The 24,439-nt window shown below is 41.1% G+C and overlaps 1 protein-coding gene across 1 annotated transcript in view; it reads left to right on the forward strand.

The window, feature by feature from the left end:
• The window catches only part of NXPH4 (neurexophilin 4), a 369,253-nt gene extending 345,546 nt beyond the window's left edge, over positions 1-23,707 (forward strand). Inside the window, exon 2 of the mRNA XM_077483571.1 lies at positions 13,347-23,707. Coding sequence (XP_077339697.1) covers positions 13,347-14,078 — 732 coding nt within the window. The 3' untranslated portion in view covers positions 14,079-23,707. The remainder of the gene's footprint in view (positions 1-13,346) is intronic.
• Positions 23,708-24,439: the final 732 nt, after the last annotated feature.

The following is a 24,439-nucleotide window of genomic DNA, read 5'->3' on the forward strand; positions in this document are numbered from 1 at the left end:
GCCACCGCGCCTTCTTCTAGCTCTTTTACAAGCGGTGGCCCGGTCTTCTGTCGCTGCCGCCTTCTGTTCTTCTCTTCTCTTCTTCTTTTCTTGAGCTGTTGCCTCGTCGCTGTCTCTGGTCACAATGACAGGCACGCGGCATGCGGCGACTTATATAGGGACAGTGCCGGGTGATGTCCCCGCCCATTATGATGTCACAGTCCCAGAGGACCAGAAGACCGGGAGTTCCGTCATTGCAGCCAGGGGTTATGAGGTTATGGTGTCTTGACTACGCGAAGAAATTTGTGAAACGCGTCAACCATGCTTCTCTCTCTGTGTGTCATGATGCGGGTCTATAATCGTTTCTTGATGTTGTATGTTTTTACACAATAAATCTTCTATCCTTATCTTTTGGAGTGCGGCCATTTGTTTTGTTTCCTGAATTGACTGAAGGATGGTCAAAGACTCTGGACCTAGAAGAAGACCAAGAAAAGATGGAAGCACTGACAACCAGAGAAAGTGTGTACTGTACATAGCATCGTTGGAAGAGGACCCTTTGCAAGCTAAGCGAGCCATAATGTGCAAATTTGCTGAGCATACTTGCATATTATTGCAAAAGCTCCTGGGGTTCCAAAATGTTTGACTTTACTTTAAAGTAGTTTTTGACATGACTTTCACATTTTTGCAAGCTTGCTCTCACATGTTGTTGCTGTTATATTAAATATAGAAATGTGTAGATTATCCACAAGTAGGTGTTTTCTGTAGCGTAGTGCTATTATTTGTCTCTCTCATTAAAATGATAATGCAAGGTCCTTTTATCTGGAAGCCCCTGACCTCCAGCTATTTCCAATAGGCATTGATGATGTCATTGCAGCTCAGCATGGGATTCAAGGGAAGCCGAGTATCCCACATCTCATGAGAAGATGTTCCAGCACTATGCAGGACCACATTCTTGTGAGATTTGGGATTTAAAGCTTTCCTGAGTTGGCTGGGTTACATCATCCTTTCCAGGTGAGCCAACCGAAAGCAAGTAAGTCTTTTTTTTTTTATGTTTCTTATTTTTTTAACCGCTTCTAGACCACCCCGAATATATGTACTGCGGCAGCGCAAAATCACATACCTATACGTCTTTATCTTTATTTCTGGGTCTGGGGTACGCATGCACGCTGCTGATGACAGGCTCCCACTGTGATTGGACACAACGGGAGCCAATTAGTGGGTCCATTGGACCCAATGTTTGCTGGCACCTGGCGAACATTCCTGAGAGGGGCAGAACGGTGGTCTGCCTATGTTAACAAGGCAGATCACCGTTCTGTGAGAAGAGAAGATGGAGATCCTGTATTTCTGCTATGCAGGAACACGGATCTCTGTCTTCCCCCAGTCAAAGCACCCCCTACACAGTTAGCATGCACTGCCAGGCAACACATTTATCCCTGATAGTAACACTTTCCCTGCTAGTGTCATTAGTACAGTGACAGTGCATATTTTTTTAGCACTGATCACTGTATTGGTGTCATTGGTCACCAAGAGTGTCACTTAGTTTCCATTTTATTTGCCGCAATGTCGCAGTCCTGCTATAAGTCACTGATCGCCGTCATTACTAGTAAAAAAAAAAAAAAATACAATTCCATAAAAATATCCCTTAGTTTGTTGACACTATAACTTTTGCACAAAGCAATCAATATACGCTTATTGGGATTTTTTTTTTACCAAAAATATGTAGCAGAATATATATTGGCTTAAATTGATGAAGAAATTCGATTTTTTTTTATTGGATGTGTTTTATAGCAGAAATTAAATAATATTGTTTATTTTTTTTTTTTATTGTCTGTCTTTTTTTGTTTATAGCGCAAAAAATAAAAACCACAGAGGCGATCAAATACCACCAAAAGAAAGCTCTATTTGTGAGAAAAAAAAAGGGCATCAATTTTATTTGCGTACAGTGTCCCACAACCACGCAGCTGTCAGAACCTCTTCCCGACTGCCCGCCGTTGTCATATGGCGACAGTATATGGCGCTCCTGTGCAAATTGCCGTAGCTATACGGCGGCTCGCACAGGCGCTGTTCCGGGCAGGCGTGCGCTGGCGCATGCTCACTCCTGCTGCACACTGTGGGAGCATGCCCGTGGGTCGGGCAGACTTGATCTTCGCCGGCGACCCGCAATTGCCTTGTACACCGGCAGAACGGGGAACTGCCTATGTAAACAAGCCATTTCCCTGTTCTGCCTAGTGACATGTCAGAGATCTATTGTTCCCAGTGATCGGGAACAGTGAACTCTGTCATATCACTGGTAGCCCACCTCCCCCCTACAGTTAGAACACACCCAGGGAACACACTTAACCCCTTAAACATCCCCTAGAGTTAACCCCTTCTCTGCCAGTGTCATTTTTACATTGATCAGTGCATTTTTGTAGCACTGATCAATGTAGTATTTTCAGCGGTCCTCAAAAAGTGTCATTTGGGGTCAGATTTCTCTGCCGCAATGTCACAGTTCCGCAAAAAATTGCCATTAGTAGTAAAAAGTCCCTAAATCTATCCCCTATTTTGTAGACACGATAACTTTTATGCAAACCAATCAATATACACCTATTGCAATTTTTTTTTACCAAAAATATGTAGAAGAATATATATTGGCCTTAACCAGGCATGTCCAAAGTCCCACCCGTGGGCCAATCGCGGCCTGCGTTCCCGTTTTGAATGGGCCGCCTAGTTCTTTGGACATATATCTTTTGTGGCCCCCAACAATCTCCCAGCGCCAGGGCCACAAAAGATGTATATGCCTTGGAGGGGACAGGGAGGAGGCAAGACGAGCGCCGTACACACACAAGAGAATTTCCTGTTTACGGGCGGCCTCTGTAATAGGAAGTCATGTCTCCGGTGCTGCCAACTGGACGACTGTTCTGTCTATCAAAGGAGGCGGGACATTCTATTAAAGAGGCCGCCGTGTAAACAGGAGATTCTCCTGTACGTGATCTTTGGGGCTCGTGAGGGCATTCCTGGCAATGATGTTGCATTCCTGGCAATGGTGCTACATTGCTGGTAATGGTGAGTGCATTCCTGGTAATGGTGCAGCATTCCTGGCATTGGTGCTGCATTCCTGGCAATGGTGCTGCATTTCTTGCAATGGTGAGTGCATTTCTGGCAATGGTGCGGCATTCCTGGCAATGGTGGTGCATTTCTAGCAATGGCGATTGCATTCCTGGCAATGGTGAGTGCATTCCTGGCAATAGTGGTGCATTCCTGGCAATGGTGGGTGCTGCATTCCTAGCAATGGTGAGGCTACATTCATGGCAATGGGGGGTCTGCAGATGGGCACTGCCCTTATTTTGCTTCACAGTTCTTTATTTCAATTATTATTATTTTTTCCTGAAACTTCCCTCTTAAAGTGAAGGTGTGTGGTATATTCCAATAAATACGGTATATCAAAATAATACGCCCAAGCTCATTACTTTACTCCCACACAGCCACAAAGGCAATATAATTCTTGTTGGCCAGTGTATTAGTGCTCGAACGAACACACTTAGACCGAATTTTAATAGTTCAAAGAATGTCAGGCAAAATGGTCGGCCCTCACGCATGTTCACTTCATCAAATCTGGCCCTCTTTGAAAAAAGTTTGGACACCCCTGGCCTAAAAGCTCTATTTGTGGGGGAACAATTACATAAATTTTGTTTGGGTACAATGTCACACGACCGTGCAATTATCACTTAAAGCGACACAGTCCCGTATCGTGAAAAATGGCTTGGTCATTTACAGGGTAAATCTTCCAGAGCTGATGTGGTTAATGACCTTCACCTAGCGAAATTTGATTAAGGGTGTTTTTTTTTCCAGATAAGGCTACCTTGCATTTGTATACAAATTCTGCTTTAAAAAATATTGAGATAAGATATAAGCCACATTCTTCCTTTGCTCTTGCACTACAAAGTGACAGTGTCTTTATAAAAGGTACCCACATACCATTGACACTCACAGTCACATGCTCCCTCATGCCCGAAAGGACTTGGTATTATCATAGCTGCAATGCAGACAGGACTGGCAAGTGAACACTGGCAAGCTGAATATAAGAGGTCCTTTACAAAGACATTGTCACTGTGCCCTGCATCGGTAAGATGACAGTGTTTCTTTAAATTTCATGAAGAGCTACTCCAGTGGATAGGATGGGTCCTCTGTTTTTCTGCCTCCACCTTCTCACGTGAACTCAGCCCCTCTGACACACCTGGCTGATTGTACAAAAGTGCAATATCATAGGAAATCAGTGAAAGTAATACTTAGTAACCAATAGTAGTGCTATATCAAAGAAATCAGGCACCAAACCAGGTTTTTAAGGCAAATGTATTATATTGTCACCCAATATGGTGACAATATATTAAGTTTGTCTTTACAACCTGGCAAGGATAAAAATGGATTAACTTCTCGAGGGGTAGACACCTTACCCAAAGAGAATTGGCAGCCCAGTCGCCCACTAAGTCTTTTCCCCTATGGCCTTATCTACAACTCAAACATTACTTAACCAGCTCAAGTGCCAAGGGAAATTTCACAAAAAATCAGACGACGTTTGAAACGATGTGTATGGAGCTCTCCCCCCAGAGACACGTTATTTCAGTGCTTTATGCTTCCATGTTCCATGAAGCACAGAGCATCCTAAAAACTGAGCATGACTTTTGGGAGAAGCAATTAAATACTGAAATTTCACACACAAACTGGGAACGAATCCACTTATATATCCATAAAGGCTCGCTAAATGTCCACACTCAAGAGAATGGATACAAAATTAAGACATGGTGGTACAAAACGCCAGAGATTCTCCACAAATTCTTACCCTCGGTTACTGACCGATGTTGGAGATGTGGCCAAGGCCAAGGCACTTTCTTACACATATGGTGGAGCTGCCCTCAGATTCAATCATATTGGCAAAAAGTTCATGAAGTAACGTCTTCAGTATCTCTGCTCCCCTTGGAATTTACTCCAGCACAATATCTCCTTCATCACTCAAAAATAACTAAAAAAAAATATTTCAAATCAAGTGCAATGCATATGATTAATGCGGCCAGGCTTTGCCTGCCTGTTCATTGGAGGTCCACGTCGGTCCCAACATTGACTGAATGGACTTCGCGCATTGACCATATTGCAGGGATAGAAGAGCTGATATTTTCTTCTCAGGATAAAATCACCAGATACACGGCAATTTGGGAAAGCTGGCACAAATTTCGTAAATCACAGGAATTCCAACAGCTACTGGCTCGTAACGGGAGACGATAGCAGACGCTGATACCTAATGACCTCACTATTTACTCACTGAACTGTCTTTAACAAGATGTCGTGAGCTTGGTACTTGGTAGACGGAGAGGGCAGGGGGCTGCGTCCCCTCAACCCTCCCCCACACTTACCTGATCTTTCCCTTCCACCTTCCCTGTCCCCCCTTCCCAATTAAAATTTCTGAGCTCCCCATCATCTATCATTTACGTTGGGCAATGACCAAAGGAGGGGTGAGGATTGTAGGTCCCAATGTGAGATGGGCCTGCGGTCGGCATCCCCCCAAACGAGAAATGTACAACTGAAGGTGGGGTTTTTCTAAGAGCCCACACGATTATCTTTACTTCACCATGCTTGCCCTACATACCATAGATTTTTCTTGTATGAATAAAGGGCATACACATAAAGCCTAAAAGTAGTTCTTTTGAAATTACTTGTACATGTTGCTTGTACGCAGACCGAAGATGATGTACCATATTCTCTTCTGTAATGATAACAATCTATGCTTGTCTGTTGCGTTCTTGTAAGGAATTACACATGTTTTGTTTACCATTATCTTTAATAAAAGAAAAATGTTCATGAAAAAAAAAAAAAAATGGATTAACAATGGTAATAACAATATTTAGCATACCAAGTAATTAACAGTAAGGACTAGGCATAAGATGACATTTGGCGTCCAAATCAGCAATAACAATAGCAAGGCCACCTCAGGTGCAGCAGTGAGCAGTTTAATCTACCGATAGCTGGTGCTACCTGTATACAGCCAGAGATCATTTATGGCAGTGATGCTAGTCCTGGACTGGGTATGCTGGGTATGCACTGTCCAAAAGATGGTAGCGAAGGGAGCAGGGAAGCAAAGGGGGCTTGCAGAATAATTTGTGGCAGTACTTTGAGATGTTCTTCTGACGGCTATCTTGGAGGCCCTTTAAGAGCATCTTTGCACTTAACTATAGTCTCAGTTAAGCTGCATGCATTATAGGTATGACATCGTTTCGGCACATCTGCAAGGTAGATGTGGTTCAAATGTGGTAAAGTTTCCATATAATGCAGTATAGGGTTGGTATTGATGCAGTCTTGGTTTGAAATAAGTATGGTATAGGATGCCACGTACACACGACCAGACTTTTTGACAGCAAAGGTCCGAATCCGTCTGACAATTCGATCGTGTGTGGGCTCCATCGAACCTTTTCTGTCCAAAAATCTGACGGACTTTAGAAATAGAACATGTTTCAAATTTTTTGCTCGGATCTCCACCAGACCCAGTTCCTATCGAGAAATCCATTCGTGTGTATGCTAGTCCGACGGACAAAAACTCACGTTAGGGCAGCTATTGGCTACTGGCTATGAACTTCCTTATTCTAGTCCGGTCATACATCATCACATTTGAAATCCGTCGGACTTTGGAGTGATTGTGTGTGGCCGAGTCTGTTCATTTGGAAAGTCTGTCGGAACTCCGCCAAAAGTTGGGAAGACTGTCGAACCTAGTTCATCAAAAAGTCCGGTTGTGTGTACACGACATTACTGTTAGCAGTATCAGTAATGGACGAAAATCCCTCTCACCAGTCCCTGGGATGCTGCAGTGACCTCACGCTGTAGAAGGGGGTCCCCCTCGGTCTCTCCTAGAAAGCCAACGGTGATCATCAGTGGGAAGCAGAGGGTGAGTGGACCCTCCAGTCTCCCTGCTGCAGCGGTGCAGATGTTGTGATGTGGGTAGTGCTGCACTGCCAGCCAGGTGTCCTCACTCTCAGGCTCAGATCTCTGCTGGTATGGTCTCCCTCAGGCAGATGAATATCCAGACAGAGGTGCTCTCTCTTATCCCCCTTGGTGACAAGAGGAGGAGTTTTCCTGAGCAGTTTAATAAAAAAAATCATCTCTCCTCTCCTCCTACTGCACAGTGGCTATTGTGATTTGTATTGTATGGAGTTCATTCGTCCCATTATATGGTTGCTGCCTCAAACTACAACCCCCAGGATTCTCAGCATTTTGTATAGAAGTCTATGGGCTTGCTTGGTTTTAGCTCTCACCTATCCAAAAAAGGTCTTTAGTGATGTATCACATAGTACAACTGGCTGCCAACTAACATGGTCCCCAACCAGGACAGCTTCTCCTTAGTTTCACAAAACTGGCTTGGGAAAATCAGGCAAGTGACAAGGATAACTAGGCTTACAAATTGAGCTTGGCCGTTCTAAAAATGCTAGGTACCTGGCTGTATTACTGATGGATTTGATTCTTATTCTGGGTCATGGCCTCAAAGGTTTAAAGCCAAAGACAGGCAGACAAGTACCATTTTTAAAATGTGTTTGGTAATGAAGACATTCTTATATCTCAGTGCAGATTCCTAATAATGCAATTTATTTATTACAAAAAAAGTTATATTGCTGCAGCATGCTTAGTGGCTGATGTGGATGGTAGTATCTATCTATCTATCTATCTATCTATCTATCTATCTATCTATCTATCTATCTATATCTCTCTCTCTCTCTCTCTCTCTCTCTCTCTCTCTCTCTCTCTCTATATATATATATATATATATATATATATATATTTTATATTTATATTTATATCTCTATATATAAATATAGATATAGATAGATAGATAGATAGATATTTAAAAAAGTAATTAAGTATACATTTACATAACGACTTTCCTTTAATATCAGGTTTCCCTATAGGGATATACTCTATATTTATATATTATGCATTAAAAATCTCAATCACACATACTCTGTAATAATTCAGTATCAGGAATAGAATATTTGCTGGACTAATTTAATATGGATGCCACCAGCAATTTTTTCAATGAAAGCCAATATAAATATAAATCTGTCCTTTGGGAGTTATCACTCTTTTTTTTTCTCATACTTCTGCCTCTGGAAAATACCGCCCATAAAATAGCCTTTCCAACTTATCACTGTCATGTGTGTAATTGTGCCTTTTAGGCTAAGCTTTTACAGTTTTGATATATATATATATATATATATATATATATATATATATATATATATATATATATATATATATATATATATATATATATATATATATATATATCAATTCAATGCAAAGCAGTGCTAGCCATTCATAACCCATTCTTTTAGAAACAAATCATGATGGACAATTAGCTGCATAGCACAGCATGCACTGGTCAGACTACAGTTTGCAATCAATATTTGGGTTGGCTAAAAACTTCACTTCACTTCACCTCCACAGGAGGCCATAGAGTGACTACAATTTATTGTGTATCGTTATGACACTGCAATAGCTGAATTTAAGTGTAGATATTTCTTTATTTGGCCACAAATATGATGTCGTCATTTGGTGATAATTAATTAATTATTTTTTTAAAGTCTTTCTGGTTGTGCTGTCTGATCTTAACTTTGTGCAAAGAAACATCTATTGTTCCTAAGGATATGCTTTTATTACTACATTTTTATATTGTTGCTTTCACCCAAAAGTTAGTAAGTTGGGTGTGAATGATGTGTTTCTACTGTGAGTCCTGGGCAGATACAAAATGAATCATTCAAGATTCAAGAAATATAATTATACCACATATGCCATAAACTTATGAATATCAGTCAGATTTATTTCTGGCTTTTAAAAATTGTCTTGTTCTGAGTTTGAGACAGAAGTTTTAACATCCCAGACATAGCATGTTTAAAATTGGGACACAACATCTACATTTTCTATATCACCAATAAGTCGATATAGATATTTGTATACATATAGTATCTCACAAAAGTGAGTACACCCCTCACATTTTTGTAAATATTTTATTATATCTTTTCATGTGACAACTCTGAAGAAATTACAATTTGCTACCATGTAAAGTAGTGAGTGTACAGCCAGGGGTGGACTGACAACTCAAGGGGCCCCCGGGCAATAGGAGTTAATGGGGCCCCCGGGCAATAGGAGATTATGGGGCCCCCAGGCAATAGAAGATTATGGGGCCCCCAGGCAATAGGAGATTGTGGGCCCCTAGGCAATAGGAGATTATGGGGCCACACAGTATACACAGACACATACAGTATACACACACACAGACACACAATATACACACAGTATACACACACAGAATACACATACACACACTGCAAAGGTACTGGAGAGGTGGGGCAGCTATACTCTTGGGATTTTTAAAAAAACACAGATTTTTACATACTGTCCCCGGTTTTATTGAGGCTGGCAACCCTGATGGGGCCCCTTAATGGCATGGGGCCCTCGGGCAGTGCCCGAGTGCCCCGAATGGTCAGTCCACCCCTGTGTACAGCGGTATAACAGTGTAAATTTGCAGTCCCTATAAAATAACTCAACACACAGCCATTAATGTCTAAACCGCTGGCAACAAAAGTGAGTACACCCCTAAGTGAAAATGTCCAGATTGGGCCCAAAGTGTCAAGATTTTGTGTGGCCACCATAATTTTCCAGCACTGCCTTAACCCTCTTGGGCATGGAGTTCACCAGAGCTTCACAGGTCGCCACTGGAGTCCTCTTCTACTCCTCCATGATGACATCACAGAGCTAGTGGATGTTAGAGACCTTACACTCCTCCATCTGCCGTTTGAGGATGCCCCACAGATGCTCAATAGGGTTTAGGTCTGGAGACATGCTTGGCCAGTCCATCACCTTTACCCTCAGCTTCTTTAGCAAGACAGTGGTCGTCTTGAAGGTGTGTTTGGGGTTGTTATCATGTTGGAATACTGCCCTTTGGCCCAATCTCTGAAGGGAAGGGATCATGCTCTGCTTCAGTATGTCACAGTAGATGTAGGCATTCATGGTTCCCTCAATGAACTGTAGCTCCCCAGTGACGGCAACACTCATGCATCCCCAGACCATGACACTCCCACCACCAGCACCATGTAGGCAAGACACACTTGTCTTTGTACTCCTCATCTGGTTGCCACCATACATGCTTGACACCATCTGAACCAAATAAGTTTATCTTGGTCTCATCAGACCACAGGACATGGTTCTAGTAATCCATGTCCTTAGTCTACTTGCCTTCAGCAAACTGTTTGCAGGCTTTCTTGTGCATCATCTTTAGAAGAGACTTCCTTCTGGGACGACAGCCGTGTGGACCAATTTGATGCAGGGTGTGGCATATGGTCTGAGCACTGACAGGCTGACCCTCCACACCTTCAACCTCTGCAGCAAAGCTGGCAGGACTCACATGTCTATTTCCCAAAGACAACCTCTGGATATGATGCTGAGCACTCAACTTCTTTGGTTGACCATGGCGGACCCTGTTCTGAGTGGAACCTGTCCTGTTAAACCACTGTATGGTCTTGGCCACCATGCTGCAGCTCAGTTTCAGGGTCTTGGCAATCTTCTTATAGCATGGAAAGGTGCTCAGATCTTACAGATCCCAGGCCGCGCTACGGAGGCTAAAATGAGAATTAGAACGTAAATGGAAGGGCACACAGCGTCGCCAACCCTAAAAATCGCAGCCCCAAAGGGGATGCAACCAGTGACAGAAATATTTATATACGGGGTCCGGCGCCACTGTTAATTGGCTACAATGGAGTGTGTACACAGAATGTGAGTACACACACACCACTGGCCTCCACAGGAGCACAATAGTTACCAAAGTAGGTATCAAGCCTATCCAAAAAATATATATATAAATTACAAAGGAGGAAAAGGGAGAGTATGCAGAAACAAACCCTTCGACTAACCTCTACTGGTATAAAGGTACCATTACCACTGATATTGTACACCCATACCTATAGTCAACCACTGGGGTTCCACAGATGGTAATTATGCGTACACAAATCTAAACACGTGCATAAACGTCAGGGGTTACTACTATAGTGCATAAAATACAATCATGTACATAACGTGCAAAAGTGATGAGCAGAATATGGTCATTTAACCACTAAATTGGTAAGTATATTAGAAAGTAACCACGGTAGGATAAATTGGAACTAAAAATGCAGTAAAGATACAGTAAACACAGTCTTATAGCATAGGCCATCTTTATGTAAAGCAAACATTTTTTTTTTTAAATCCTCAGAGAGTCCTTTGCCATGAGGTGCCATTTAGAACGTCCAGTGACCAGTATGAAAGAGTGAGAGTGATAACACCAAATTTAACACATCTGCTCCCCATTCACACACGAGATTTTGTAACACTAACGAGTCACATGACACCGGGGAGTGAAAATGGCTAGTTGTCCCAACTTGGACATTTTCACTTAGGGGTGTACTCACTTTTGTTGCCAGCGGTTTAGACATTAATGGCTGTGTTTTGAATTATTTTGAGGGGCCAGCAAATGTACACTGTTATACAAGCTACTTTACATTGTAGCAAAGTTTCATTTCTTCAGTTTTGTCACATGAAAAGATGGGTGTACTCACTTTTGTGAGATACTGTAGATTAATCAGTTCCATCAGTTTTGTCAAAGATTTGCCAAATGCTGTCAATTATTTTATCCCCTCCCCAGGGTCTACAGGCTGAAATACACTAATCCTTGTCATGGCTTTTTGGCAGCTTTTTCTACAAGTACTCAGCTTCAGGTAGTACATGTTCTATGGTCTGTTACTGATTTGATACACAATTTAAAGTCTTCCAAACATCAGGGGAACCTGGAAATTGAAAATAGGATATAGAAATAATTTTTAAATGGAACAGTCCTGCTTGCACCAATATCAACCAATTACTCTACTACCCGAAGCTAGGCAAACATTTTGTAGAAAAATGAATAGTCTGATCAAGAGCCAGTAGGCAGTGTACTCCAAGAGACTAGAAGATCCTCAGTCACAAGTTCAATAAAGTTTATGTGGATGTGCTGAGTTTTTCATCATCGAGAAACAAGGTTATTTTTAATCTTTTTGCAATTTATATTAAGCCTTCTTCTTACCTAATACTCCATTCCAAGCTGATCACAGTTTTAAACCTGTGATGAACATGTTAAATTCTGCACTATATGGTCAAAACTATGTGGGCACCCCTCCCAAATATTGAGTTCAGGCATTTCCAGTGAAAGGTACCATTAATGCTACAGCATACAAAGACTATTTAGACAATTGTGTCCTTCCAACTTTATGGCAACAATATTCTTTATAGCTAATATAATTAGATAAAATTATATTCAGTCTTGGCCTATTTTGTGTGTTTATTAGTGTATTACTATGTCAATCATTTATACTTTAAGACCATAAATTACTGGAGATTAACAAGTGGATGTTGCAAAAGGTGAGAGCCCTGTTTCTCCCATGAGTTGAGACAATATGTTGGTGATATTGCACCAGTATCGCCTGTTTTTTTTGGGGGGGGCGGAAAACAAGCACCCCCTCAGGTTAGCTGGTGGCACCCCCCCTCAGCACTCCCGGGGGTCTCGTGGTCGGTCATCCAGTCCTGCACGTACCCCATCTAGGTTCCGGGTGGGCAGCGATTCTACTAGCAGCTGGCAGGCAGCGGGTGTCTCCTCCTCTGCTATTACGGTGACTTCTCGCCCTGCATCTCCTCCCTCCTCCTCCTAGGTGTCCAATAGGATCGCCTATCCTTTTAGTCAATCAGGTGACGGGTCTCAGGACCTGCTTCCTAATTGGCCAGGAGCAAGATCAGTGGAAGAATAGCAAATATTCATTCACTATTGCCACACAACTGGGTGGGCTCAGAGCGCAGTGCTCTGTGCCCCAAGCACACCCTTTTTTGAAGCCTATTAGAGGCTCTGGCTCTAATCACATGTTTCAAAACCACCCCCCATTGGAATCCATTGGCCGGCGCCCTGCATGCAGATTAGGGGGCCGGGCATATGGATAAGGGGGGCATTGCCCCTGCGACCCTCATGGATGGGCTGCCATAGCACTATCATAAGGTGGGAGCTGTTAGGGTGAGGACAACAATGCTTATACTTTTATACCTGTGTCCGGAGGGGAACCTTGAGGGACATGTTTCTGTATTCTGGGTTTGGGCAAAGCTAATTCTAATCACTGGTTACTTTTTACAAGTTCATCTAGTCATAGAAATTGGAGAAGACATGTGAACAACTGTGTGGTACACTAACAAAATAAAGGCATGCATATTAAATAGTATAATATATTGAATAATCAATTTTAAAGTGTTTCTTTAGAAATGATACAAGGATAACTAATGGATTTTACTTGCATTTTCAGGTGCTTTGTTTAGAAGGCCACATGACAAAAACGTTAGGATACCTGGACTTGGGGGCAACAGGAATGGTAAAGAATGGACCATATGGCACCACCAAGCCTCACTCACTCCATCCACCCAGGGTTTTCCACAGTGATCCGTTCAAATCAGCAAAAACTCCAATGCAATCTCCCATCACTCCCTGGGAGTGGAGCAAGAATCAAACACTGCTAACTGGTGGTATTGGTCAAAGAGTTAAAGGCAAACCTTCCTTGAAAACTGGGAGAACCAAGAAAATCTTTGGATGGGGAGATTTCTATTTTAACATCAAAACCGTCAAGTTCAGTCTACTGGTGACCGGGAAGATTGTTGATCACATAAATGGGACGTTCAGTGTCTATTTTCGGCATAACTCTTCTAGCCTTGGAAATGTGTCTGTCAGTATTGTTCCACCTACAAAAGTGGTAGAATTTGACCTTCTACAGCAATCTACCTTGGATACCAGAGAAACAAAGACATTTAACTGTAGGGTGGAATATGAAAACACCAACAAAGCCTTGAAGAACAAACCCTGCCTCTATGATCCAGCCAAAAACTGCTATATGGAACATACCCAAAGTCATGCCGCATGGCTTTGTGCTAAACCATTCAAGGTCATTTGCATCTTTATCTCCTTCTACAGTATTGACTACAAGCTGGTGCAGAAAGTGTGTCCAGATTACAATTTTCAAAATGAACACCCCTATTTTGGTTGATGGACACACTAACAGGGAGGTCAGAAAACAGGTTTATGTAAGAAGGTGAGGTTTAAATGCTTTAGGTTTGAGGTTCTTTTGTGTATGGTAGGGCAACCATATCAATGGTATTAATACGAATGGGTCATTTCAGATTGCACCCATATTGAAATGTTTTATTCATCACAAAACAAGCGTGACATAACAACAGATGCATGACTCTGCCCCTGATATTTTTAGGACTAACTGACCTATTTGGAACATCAAACTCATCTTATATCATCAGCTACTTTTAACTACTCAAGTGCTCTGTTTTTGAAAATCGCCTCAGTATTACAAAAAAAAAAATCTGCTGCCAATCATTTTGTTTTTCTTTATTGGTAGTGAGTTTCAATGAAACGTTATTTCTTCAAGTAGCAACAAAAGGACCCTACAAAAAAAAAAGAATTGCAACACAATAAAAAAAACTGTTATATACTCATCACGAATGTATTTAGGTTTAATATTTATTTTTCTAACATGTAGATCAATTTTGATGAGTTATGTCAAAGTATACATTTGGATGACAGTTAACAGGTGCTCAAGGATAAAAAAAAATTGGATTATTATGTACATGATAAATGGACAACAATGTTCCCATGGGAGGCATATCTCATAAAAGGCTGCCTGGGTCTCTTCTAGAGTTTTTATCATTATAAATATGTCTTATCTCTTACTGAGCTTGTCTTATTTTTGCAATTCATCACTTAGATAAATTAGTACTAATACTGTAAAATAATTTGGCATTGGGTGTCCCACAGAAACATATGTCCACTAAATACAGTAAAGTAGTGAAAATATTTTTAATGCCAAATTAAACTGGAAAAAGTATAGGCAGAACATTTAGAAACACAATTTCCTTATCTCAAATAGTGCTTCAAAACAGTGCTTAAAGGGCTTGTATACATTTGGCACACTTGTGAAAAATAACATCATTATGGCCACCAACATGACTGATGGCAAAGCTGCCTCCATTCTTTGGTCAGATCTACCAACAGGGCCCTTATTTAGTAGACTGAAGATACATGGCTTTTCCAGATTGCCGCAACCCTCCTTTTGAAACCCATTGAATAGTAATCGGTTTCTGAAAACAGGTTGTGTCATGCCAGAAAAAGTCATATAATTCCTAGTGGTTATATCTACTCAGAACTACATAGATTTTCAGTTTTTAATTGCCTATCACTGGGTTTAGAGACCTGTTGTGTGTAAAACCTAAAACAACTGCTTGGAGCCGAGCAGGGTGGAGTCGGGGTGGGGCAGAAGAGCAAAAAAATGTCATCCATGACTTGATTATATAGCAAGTACACTGAAGGGGGAAAACTTCAGCACAAGTGTACTCAATATGTAACAGCTACTTGTAATTTTATGGTATACAATATTTTTGTTAATACTAAATTAAGGAGATAATGCACGGGTCAATTATCAGCCAAGAAAGGTAAATTTAGGCTATCTCTGTAGATAGTGGGCCAACGTATGGGCTACTGGTGACTTTCAACTCCATCAGCTATAGCATTGAATACATAATGAATGCGACAAATAATGCAGTCATTTAACGGCATCCTTAGAGTGTTTATTTGGTTTTTATATGACTGTTTATAGTCTCCAAAGTATATAGGCATTCTGAATGAATATCCATTCCATGCATATCCATTCAGTTTAGCCACATTGGTGGGGGAGAAGCAATTGTGTCCTATGTATGACCAGCTTATAGATATATCTCATAATGATTTTCAAAGCCATATTAAACAAATGAAGACTTACTAGTTTATCTTGTCAGCATTTTGAATGCACCAGATAGTAATGCCACTTGTTACACAAATAAACATGTACCTGTAACAGAGTAACACTTATTTCCAACAATGTATACTCTATATGTTTCCAAAGTGGTTTTCTTTATCAAAACATGCTCTCTTAATTAGTAGTGATTTCTCTTTACTAATCTTGTTACACACATTTTTTATTATTTAATTTGCCCAGTCACAAAAACTGTGAGGAATGTACTAATATTCTGTTTTACTCAGGCAGAGTTTGCAACTAGTGCTCATAATCCCATTATAACATTGTTGCAGTAATTGAATAAAAGGATTTTATTCTTATCCCTTAAGAATATCTGTCCATGTTTTGCCAGCTATTTTATTCACCTCCCAGCATAAAAGTTTGGTGTTTCAAAACCTGGTGCATACCGTATGTATCATTTCCAAGCTTGTTGCAGAGAAAAGCTCTCCAACCTGAATATTAAAAGGCAACTGCACCTTTATTTTAAAAATGATATTGTAATGAGCCCAGCAAACTTATTAAACAAATAGCTTATATCTTAAGTCTCTTTTCCATATAAACTTTGATTTTTGCCATGGTCTGTCTGTTTTAATATTGTTGCTAAAATCAATAAAAATGGTGCCAGCTTACATCATAACTGACCATTCAAGTAACCCGTGCTCTACAATTATCAGCATTCAATGCACCTGGGAAACTTTGCCAATTGGCAAACAGGTGGGAAGGACAAACGGAGAAGAAGCCAATTGGTTAAAACTTAAAAATTAACAAATTCCTGCTTGCTTGCTATTTATTATCAGCTTCATCTGAGTGTGTAAAGCCAGAGATGGGTGTAATATTCTTCTGTTTAGCGCTGCTAAGGTAGAATAGTAAGCGTATGTAAGTACATTTTCTTAGCATGTCTTCTAATTGGCTTACAGTTGAGATGTATGAACAGCGGGGAAACGGTGTTAAATGTTTGGGTTTGTAGAATACAGAAGCATACTTCTGTGTACTTATCCCTCCACAGAAGCCTGGATCATCAGTTAGTGAGGCTGCAAGTGGGCACCATTTTGAATTATCAACAGAGTTAAGCTAGGCTGACCATGGATAAATCTTCGATTATATGAAAAAATGTATGTGTGCTATGTTCATTACAACATTGATTTTTAAATAAAAGGTGTAATTTCATAGGCACACCCTAATCACCCTGTGCTGCGCAGATTCCCCCTGCTGCATTGCTGCAGAGAAAGGGACTGGGGAATCTCTGTCATTAGTTCTTTTCTCTCGCAAAAGTGAGACATCAGTGGTCTGTTTAGACCTCTGATATTTCACCAAAGAGCCCCCCCCCCCCCCCATGGGACTCATAAAAAATTGTAAAAAAAAAAAATTGTAACATTTTTTTATTAAAACAAAAAGTAAAAAAATAAAATTGTAAAAATAAAAATAAACTACTGACACTAATCTCTGCCCTACTTACACTGTCCACTGCTCTACTGGCACCATCCATTACCCTACTGCTATATATATATATATATATATATATATATATATATATATATATATATATATATATATATATATACACACACACACACAGAAGTGTGTTTGAACTTTGGGGTGCACACCCTAATGCAATAAGCTGCGCACAAATATGTGTAGTTTTCCTTTAAAGCTGAACTCCGTGCAGGTTTAGAAGACACAACATAACACAGCTCTGTGTTCATAAAATGTGTTTTTTTATTTTTTAATGCAAGCAGTGCACTACCTAAATTTTACTCGGTATCAACCTCTTGCATTCCTTCGTACAGCAATGCTCATCAGTGCGCTGTTTCTCGTTTCACTGTCCAGTCACAGGCTGGAAGATCGACAAGACCTGTAAGTGTTACAGTGTTACTTAGCCCCAGAAGGATTTGCCCCCTTAATGACCAGGCGTTTTTTTGTGATACGGCAGTGTGCAGTTTTTACCGACAATTGTGCGGTCGTGCGACACTGTACCCAAACAAAATCGTCCTTTTTTTCCGCAAATAGAGCTCTATTTTGGTGGTATTTAATCACCTCTGCATTTTTTTTGTTTTTTTTTGCGCTATAAACAAAAAAAAGCGTCAATTTTGGAAAAAAAAACCCACATTTTTAGTTTTTGCTATAAATATCCCCCAGAAAATGTTTTAAAAAACAAATTTCTTCATCAGTTTAAGCCAATATGTAATCTTCTACATATTTTTGGTCAAAAAAAATCGCAATAAGCGTAAATTGATTGATTTGCGCAAAAGTTATAGCATCTACAAACTAGGGGATAGATTTATGGCATTTTTATTTATTTATTTTTTGCTAGTAATGGTGGCAATCTGTGATTTTTAGTGGGACTGTGACATTGCGGCAGACAGATCGGACACATTTTTGGGACCATTGACATTCATACAGCGATCAGTGTTATAAAAATGCACTGATTACTGTGTAAATGTCACTGACAGGGAAGTGGTTAAGACTCCCCCTAGTGTTCAAGGGGTTAAATATGTTCCTTCATGTGTGTTTCTAATTGTGGGGGGATGGGACTGACTGAAGGAGGAGACAGATCGCTGTTCCTAATTACTAGGAACAGCAGATCCATCTCTCCTCTCCTGTGAGAACAGGGATTTGTGTGTTTGCATACACAAATCCCCATTCTGGCTCTTGTGCTCGCTATCGCAGGTGGCCGGCGGACATAGCGACCACTGGCCACGTGCATCGGGTCACCCACCATGCAGCGGGCGCGTGCGTGCCTGCTATGGCTCTTAAAGGAGCCAACATACCAGTACATCAATTCACAGGGAACGAGCCGACCTGCCGCCGTATAATGATGACGGCTGGTTGGCAAGTGGTTAACTGCAGCAGAGAAAAATAAGGTCTCCTGTCCAGTCAGACAGGATTGTGCTATGGCTTGTAAATCTCGGGATTGAATAGACAGATATACAAATTCTTTGGCAAGTAAAACAGTTCTAATGTGTGTATTTCACCTATATATTCAGCGGTTTGTCTGGAGTTCTTCTTTTAGGGTCCCACACAGGCTAATGTTTCATTCTTTAGTTACTGTGTGTTAATTACAACTGAAACAGAACAAGCAGCTAGTTTAAGTTGGTTTAAGATTGGGTCAGGCTTTATGATATGTTTTACGGGTTAAGGTTGGGTTTCTTCATAAAACATGAAGGCACCTAAAAGGTAGAAAAAAGGAAGGACAATGCCAAGATCCGGGGTCTCCCTAGTACCAAACCCCCCTAGCCCAGCCCCTCTCCGGGGTTGTGCTCTCAACCAAACTGTCAAGCCATCAAATGGTTGGTTTTATAAGTGAGCATCATGGCAACTGCAGATTAAATAGAGGTTACGATGGCAGCTTCATTTGCTGTAAAAAAAAGGAGAGTTTGGTTCAACTTTAAGGCATAGATAAGAGTTAAAAGCCAGATCTCTAATTCTCTCAGAATATCTTTAGGCATGCCGACATCATAAAGAAAACAACCTTTAGCACTACTTAGCCTTCTTTCTGAAATGTGCAGCTCATAATCTCTCATCCAGTGCAATGCCTCCACCCCATTTCTCAAATGATTTCTCAGTGTCATTCTTTGACTTACCATCTCCGCAAGGCCCAATGGCCACACTCCCTGTGGTCTTCTAGACTAAGTTTAAGTGTATCAGCATGTATCCTTCTTTGAAAGTGGGTGTTCTAAATTCCCTACATTCACATTGAAAAGAATGGTACCAATTTCCTCAGTATATGAGCAAGGCAAAGGGTGTGCATACATATGTCAAATGCCACAATTACCATGTCCACAAAGCATATACAGTATAATCCTCCATCCAAGTCACTTTGGGAAACCTTGAATTTAGGGAGCCGCCACACACAGTATTGTCCACAGAAAAATTGGGCACCCTGGCAAATCAGCATAACCGGATAACCTCTATTAAAAAATGATAAAATATAGGGAAGAAGAAATATAGGGAAGAAATATAGGGAAGAAGAAAGCCAACATGTTTCAGACGCTAGGCCTTAATCAGCCATAATGTTCGGAAACCGTTTAGCCTGAGCACCTGGTACTTTGGATCACAGTGGAGTTTGTAGCGCTGCTTCACCTGTTCTACCACACACAGTATTGCTTTGCTGTTTGTGCCGCTGTACTACTTCGATATTCTGTCACTGAAAGAGTAAATAAGAGAATTTACCACAAGCTTGTAAAGTCAATTTATCAAAGTTGTTTTTAAGATACAAAGGGGGCAAACAAATGCATTTTATGAGCTGGGAGGTAGTTACGGAGGGACATAAATACTGCATTTAAATAGTGTATATAATGGAATTGGACCTTAAGTGTTGGAGGGGTTAAAAATGTAAGCAAATCTTTAGTTTTTTGGGAAAAAAAAATCTTACAAATCCAGAGGCTGGCTGTATTAAAAATAAAAAAGAACAGCCTTTGGTGCAATACTCACCTTCAATCCAGCAGCAATACCTAAACACCACTAGATGTCTTTAGTCTTCCAGGTGGAATGATGGCCAGTGTCATTCAACCTACTTCCTACCTGCACAGGCTGCAACAGTGACAACCCCAGGGCTGGTGTCATCATGCAGCCTTGACTGCACTGGACAATGCATACATGTTATGACATGAGCAATGTTCAGTGCAGAACTGACCACCAAAGCTGTAGGATCAGAAGAGGAAGGACCCATGATGTCACCGCACTGGCTAGAAGACCTTTGGAAAAAAGTTATATATATATATATATATATATATATATATATATATACACACAGTGGGGAATGTTAAGTGTCGGGGGCACTTTAATGTAGGGGAAAATTTACATTCTAAAGACATGTAAGGGATCTGCTGATTTACACTTGTTCTCAGTGCTAAGAGCCGCTCATGAAACCACCAGCACCAAGCTGTCAGTGCCAAAAATGTATCTTATTACTTCAGAAAAGCCTCAAGCACATACTGTACATGCACAATGGGCAATAGAGTTAATACATTTATTTTACAATAAATATATTTACAGTTTATTTTGAAAGGGGAGACCAGCATAGCTAGTGTTTTTTTTTTTATCAAGCAGATCTGGAAACCGATTTCAATAGTGTAGGGAAAAGTTAAAACCTCTGTCATTTTTTGCTGTCTGTGTCCTGTTAGGGGGATTTGCCCTTACTTCCTGATGCAACTTTAAGACAAACTTTAAGGTTACTTTCATACTTTCATACTAAGGCCCTTTACAGGAGTTTAAGCCCTAAAAATAGCGCCTGCAAGCACCTGTAAAGCGCCTCTCCTATCACTCCAGTGTGAAAGCCCTCAGGCTTGCGCTTGCAGGACGTTAAAAAAAGTCCCACAGGCAGCATCTTTGGGGCACTTTAGGAGCGCTCCTAAAGAGCCCCTACCCACTAAAATCAATTGACAGCGCCGCCAAAGGGCTTGCACAGCGCTTTGGCAGCAGCGCTACATGGGCGCTATTAACCCCTTCATTGGCCACTGGCGGTGTTAAAGTGCCCCGCTAACAGCTGAAAAAAGTGCCCCGCTAAAACAACGGTAAAGCTCTCGCTGCTTCAATGTGAAAGTGTTACTAAACCCAGGACCTGCATTCACTGAATCCAGCCTCCCACTGTACACAAAACATGGAAATGCAATAGTTTTAGTGAATAGAAACTGCTAAATGCCTTTTCCCATCAGCAGTATAAAGCAATCGTATGACTTCTCTCAGTGTCTGACTAAAGCCTGTAGGAGGAGTTTTCGTTCTATTCTGATTGTCCTATGAAGCTGCAGGACCCCTGACCCTCTGTCTGAACAGTGCTGATTGGCCCTGTGCTAATCACATGCGTTCTCCCAAGAAAAAGGGGGAAAAAAAGCTCTCTAGCAATACACACCAAACTGAGAATGTGCAGCTTGTCCCCAATGTTCAGGAGATTGATTGGGGACAGTGGAAGAAGGGGAGGATCAGAGGAGACAGGATCAAATGGCCTTTTCACACAATGCCCAGGATTAACCCCTTAGGTTCCACAGTGAATAGGACAAGCGTGCTTTACTGCATATAAAGACTGATTTTACTGCTGTGGGTTTAGTAACACTTTAATTCTACAACATGAGGGAATTGCCCCCTCTGAAACAGCTGTCCCCAGGATGTTTTGATCTGCAGACAACTGTAGAATTCAGAATTTTCCCATCATTTTCTGTCTTATGCCCTGTACACACGATCGGATTTTCCGACAACAGATGCTGGATGTGAGCTTATTGGCTGAAAGTCCGATCGTGTGTATGCTCCATCGAACATTTGTTGTTGGACTTTCCGCCAACAAATGTTGGCTAGCAGGTTCTCAAATTTTCCGCCAACATAACTTTGTTGTCGGAATTTCCGATCGTGTGTACACAAGTCTGACGCACAAAAGTGCTCGGAATCAAGCAGAAGGAGCCGCACTGGCTATTGAACTTGCTTTTTCTCAGCTCGTCATACGTGCTATACATTACAGTAAAATCTCACTTCCTCTGATTGGCCGAGGTGGAAATCCTGACATCATCTGCCCAACTTGCCATCACGGCCAATCAATGGCAGCCTTTAATTCACTGATAAAAAATCAAAGGCTTCTCCTGAATGGTCAAGAAGCACTTAGACCAGTGATTCCCAACCAGGGTTCCGTGGAACCCTAGGGTCCCTCCAGAGGTTGCTAGGGGTTCCTTCAGCATTGGGCAATTTCTGCCTCTCAGATAAGTTCCCACTGACACCATTGATCTTTTTAGCTATTTGTAAGGAGGTAATTCTTCCCAATGACCACAAGTGTAAGGACCATTCTTCCCGCTGACCATCACACTAATGTATCATGAGTTGTAGATTTCTGACAGGGGTTCCTTGAGACCGGAGAACTATTTTAAGGGTTCCTCTGTGTTGAAAAGGTTGAGAAAGGTTGACTTAGACCAACGCTGTTTTATTCCAGCAGCAGATGGGAATCACCCATACTTTTGCCAGTATATAGCGCCGCCTACTGTACAGTATGTGGGTGGCTAATGCTACTACAATTGGGTTACAGCACACACAGTGGCTACAATATTCTGTATTGGAAATAGTTGGCCAGCTTGGCCCAAACAAACTATTAAAATTGAAATTAAAACTGAAATTCTACTTTAATTGTGTCTTTTAGATATATGAATATATTCGTGGTTAAGGGGGCAGCATAGCAAAAGCTTGATAGGGCTCATGGCACAACCTTGCTGCATTCTCAGTGCGCCTTGTAAAAGGCAGAAACAACAGGGGAAGGATTGTGCTTTCCCGTTCAAGGCCTGGCAGTCCTATGACACCAATTAATCAATAACAAATCATCCCGTTATTCTGAAATGCCAGTAAAGAACAATATCGACTGTATTAAAAGGAGGGTGTTTTCTAGAGCATGAAAGAAACTTTTATGGACATTCATCATTATATCCAGGAAATAGATGGTTGTGTCTCTGTATCTAAAATACAAGCGGGAAGTTACTTACAGAGAGTATTTTTATTAGCATGTATGGGACTATCTATCATTTACAGTGACTAGACTGGAACATGTTCAAAAAGGCTGATTTATATTTATTAAAAATATAATTTGAGAGCTGTAACAAGTGAGCACTCCAAGGACCACGCTAAGTGCTTTTTTCCTCCTTTGGTTTGGATTGTCTGCATTTTCATGTTTCCAAAAAATATAACACCAAAGTTTCAAGGAGTGTTAGGTTTTTGCTGTACCAGAAATGGCCATCGTTGGAGAGTCAGTATTCATTCTAATGCTGTACAGTTTGTCTGTTCCTCCTTGTACAGAATGTGTTATACACCCAGTCCTATTTTTTTATATGAGAAACCAAATATAATAAAATAATAAACGTTTAATTGACTTTGGTGTTTGCATAAACTTATTTAATAAAACGTGATTTGCTATACAATGTATTTCTTAAACCAGATGTCAAAAAAATAAATGTATACAATACATCTCTGTAATACATATACATTTCCCCACATTTTATCCCTTTTGGGGATAAATAAAAAATGTTTTTTTATTTACGGATCTGAACACAGCTGCCTTGTTCTGAAGGTAGACATTCCCACAGGGGCGTAAACATGCACTGCATTCAGAGCTGTAATCCCACGTACACACGGTCGGAGATTTTGCCAACCAAATCCGTCGGATTTTGCCCGTCGGATTTAGTCCGACGGATTGTGTCCGAAACTGTTGCATACACACGGTCGGGCCAAGTTGGCGAAAAATCCGATCTTTCAGAACGTGATGACCGATGGGACTACATTCAGGCTAGAAGACAATAGCTTTGATGTAGGAATTTGATCTGAGCATGCGTGGCACTTGGTCCGATGAAAATGCTCTACACATGATCGGATTAGGTCCGTCCGGCCCAGTTGGTCGGGAAATATTTCCAACATGTTGGAAAATTGGGTCGGACGGAGATTCGGACGGAATCAGTCCAATGCATACCACACACAGTCGGATTATCTGACGACACGGTCCGATAACACTCATTCCGACAGATTCTCTGACCGTGTGTACAAGGGCTGAGACCCCTTTCACAAGGGCCGTCCAATCAGGTCTGCCTGTCCGTTTTTTAAGCGGACCT

This window comes from Lithobates pipiens, unplaced genomic scaffold, assembly GCF_037356315.1.
Source record: "Lithobates pipiens isolate NorthernLeopardFrog02 unplaced genomic scaffold, aLitPip1_a1.2 Scaffold_16, whole genome shotgun sequence".
Lineage (NCBI taxonomy): Eukaryota > Metazoa > Chordata > Amphibia > Anura > Ranidae > Lithobates > Lithobates pipiens.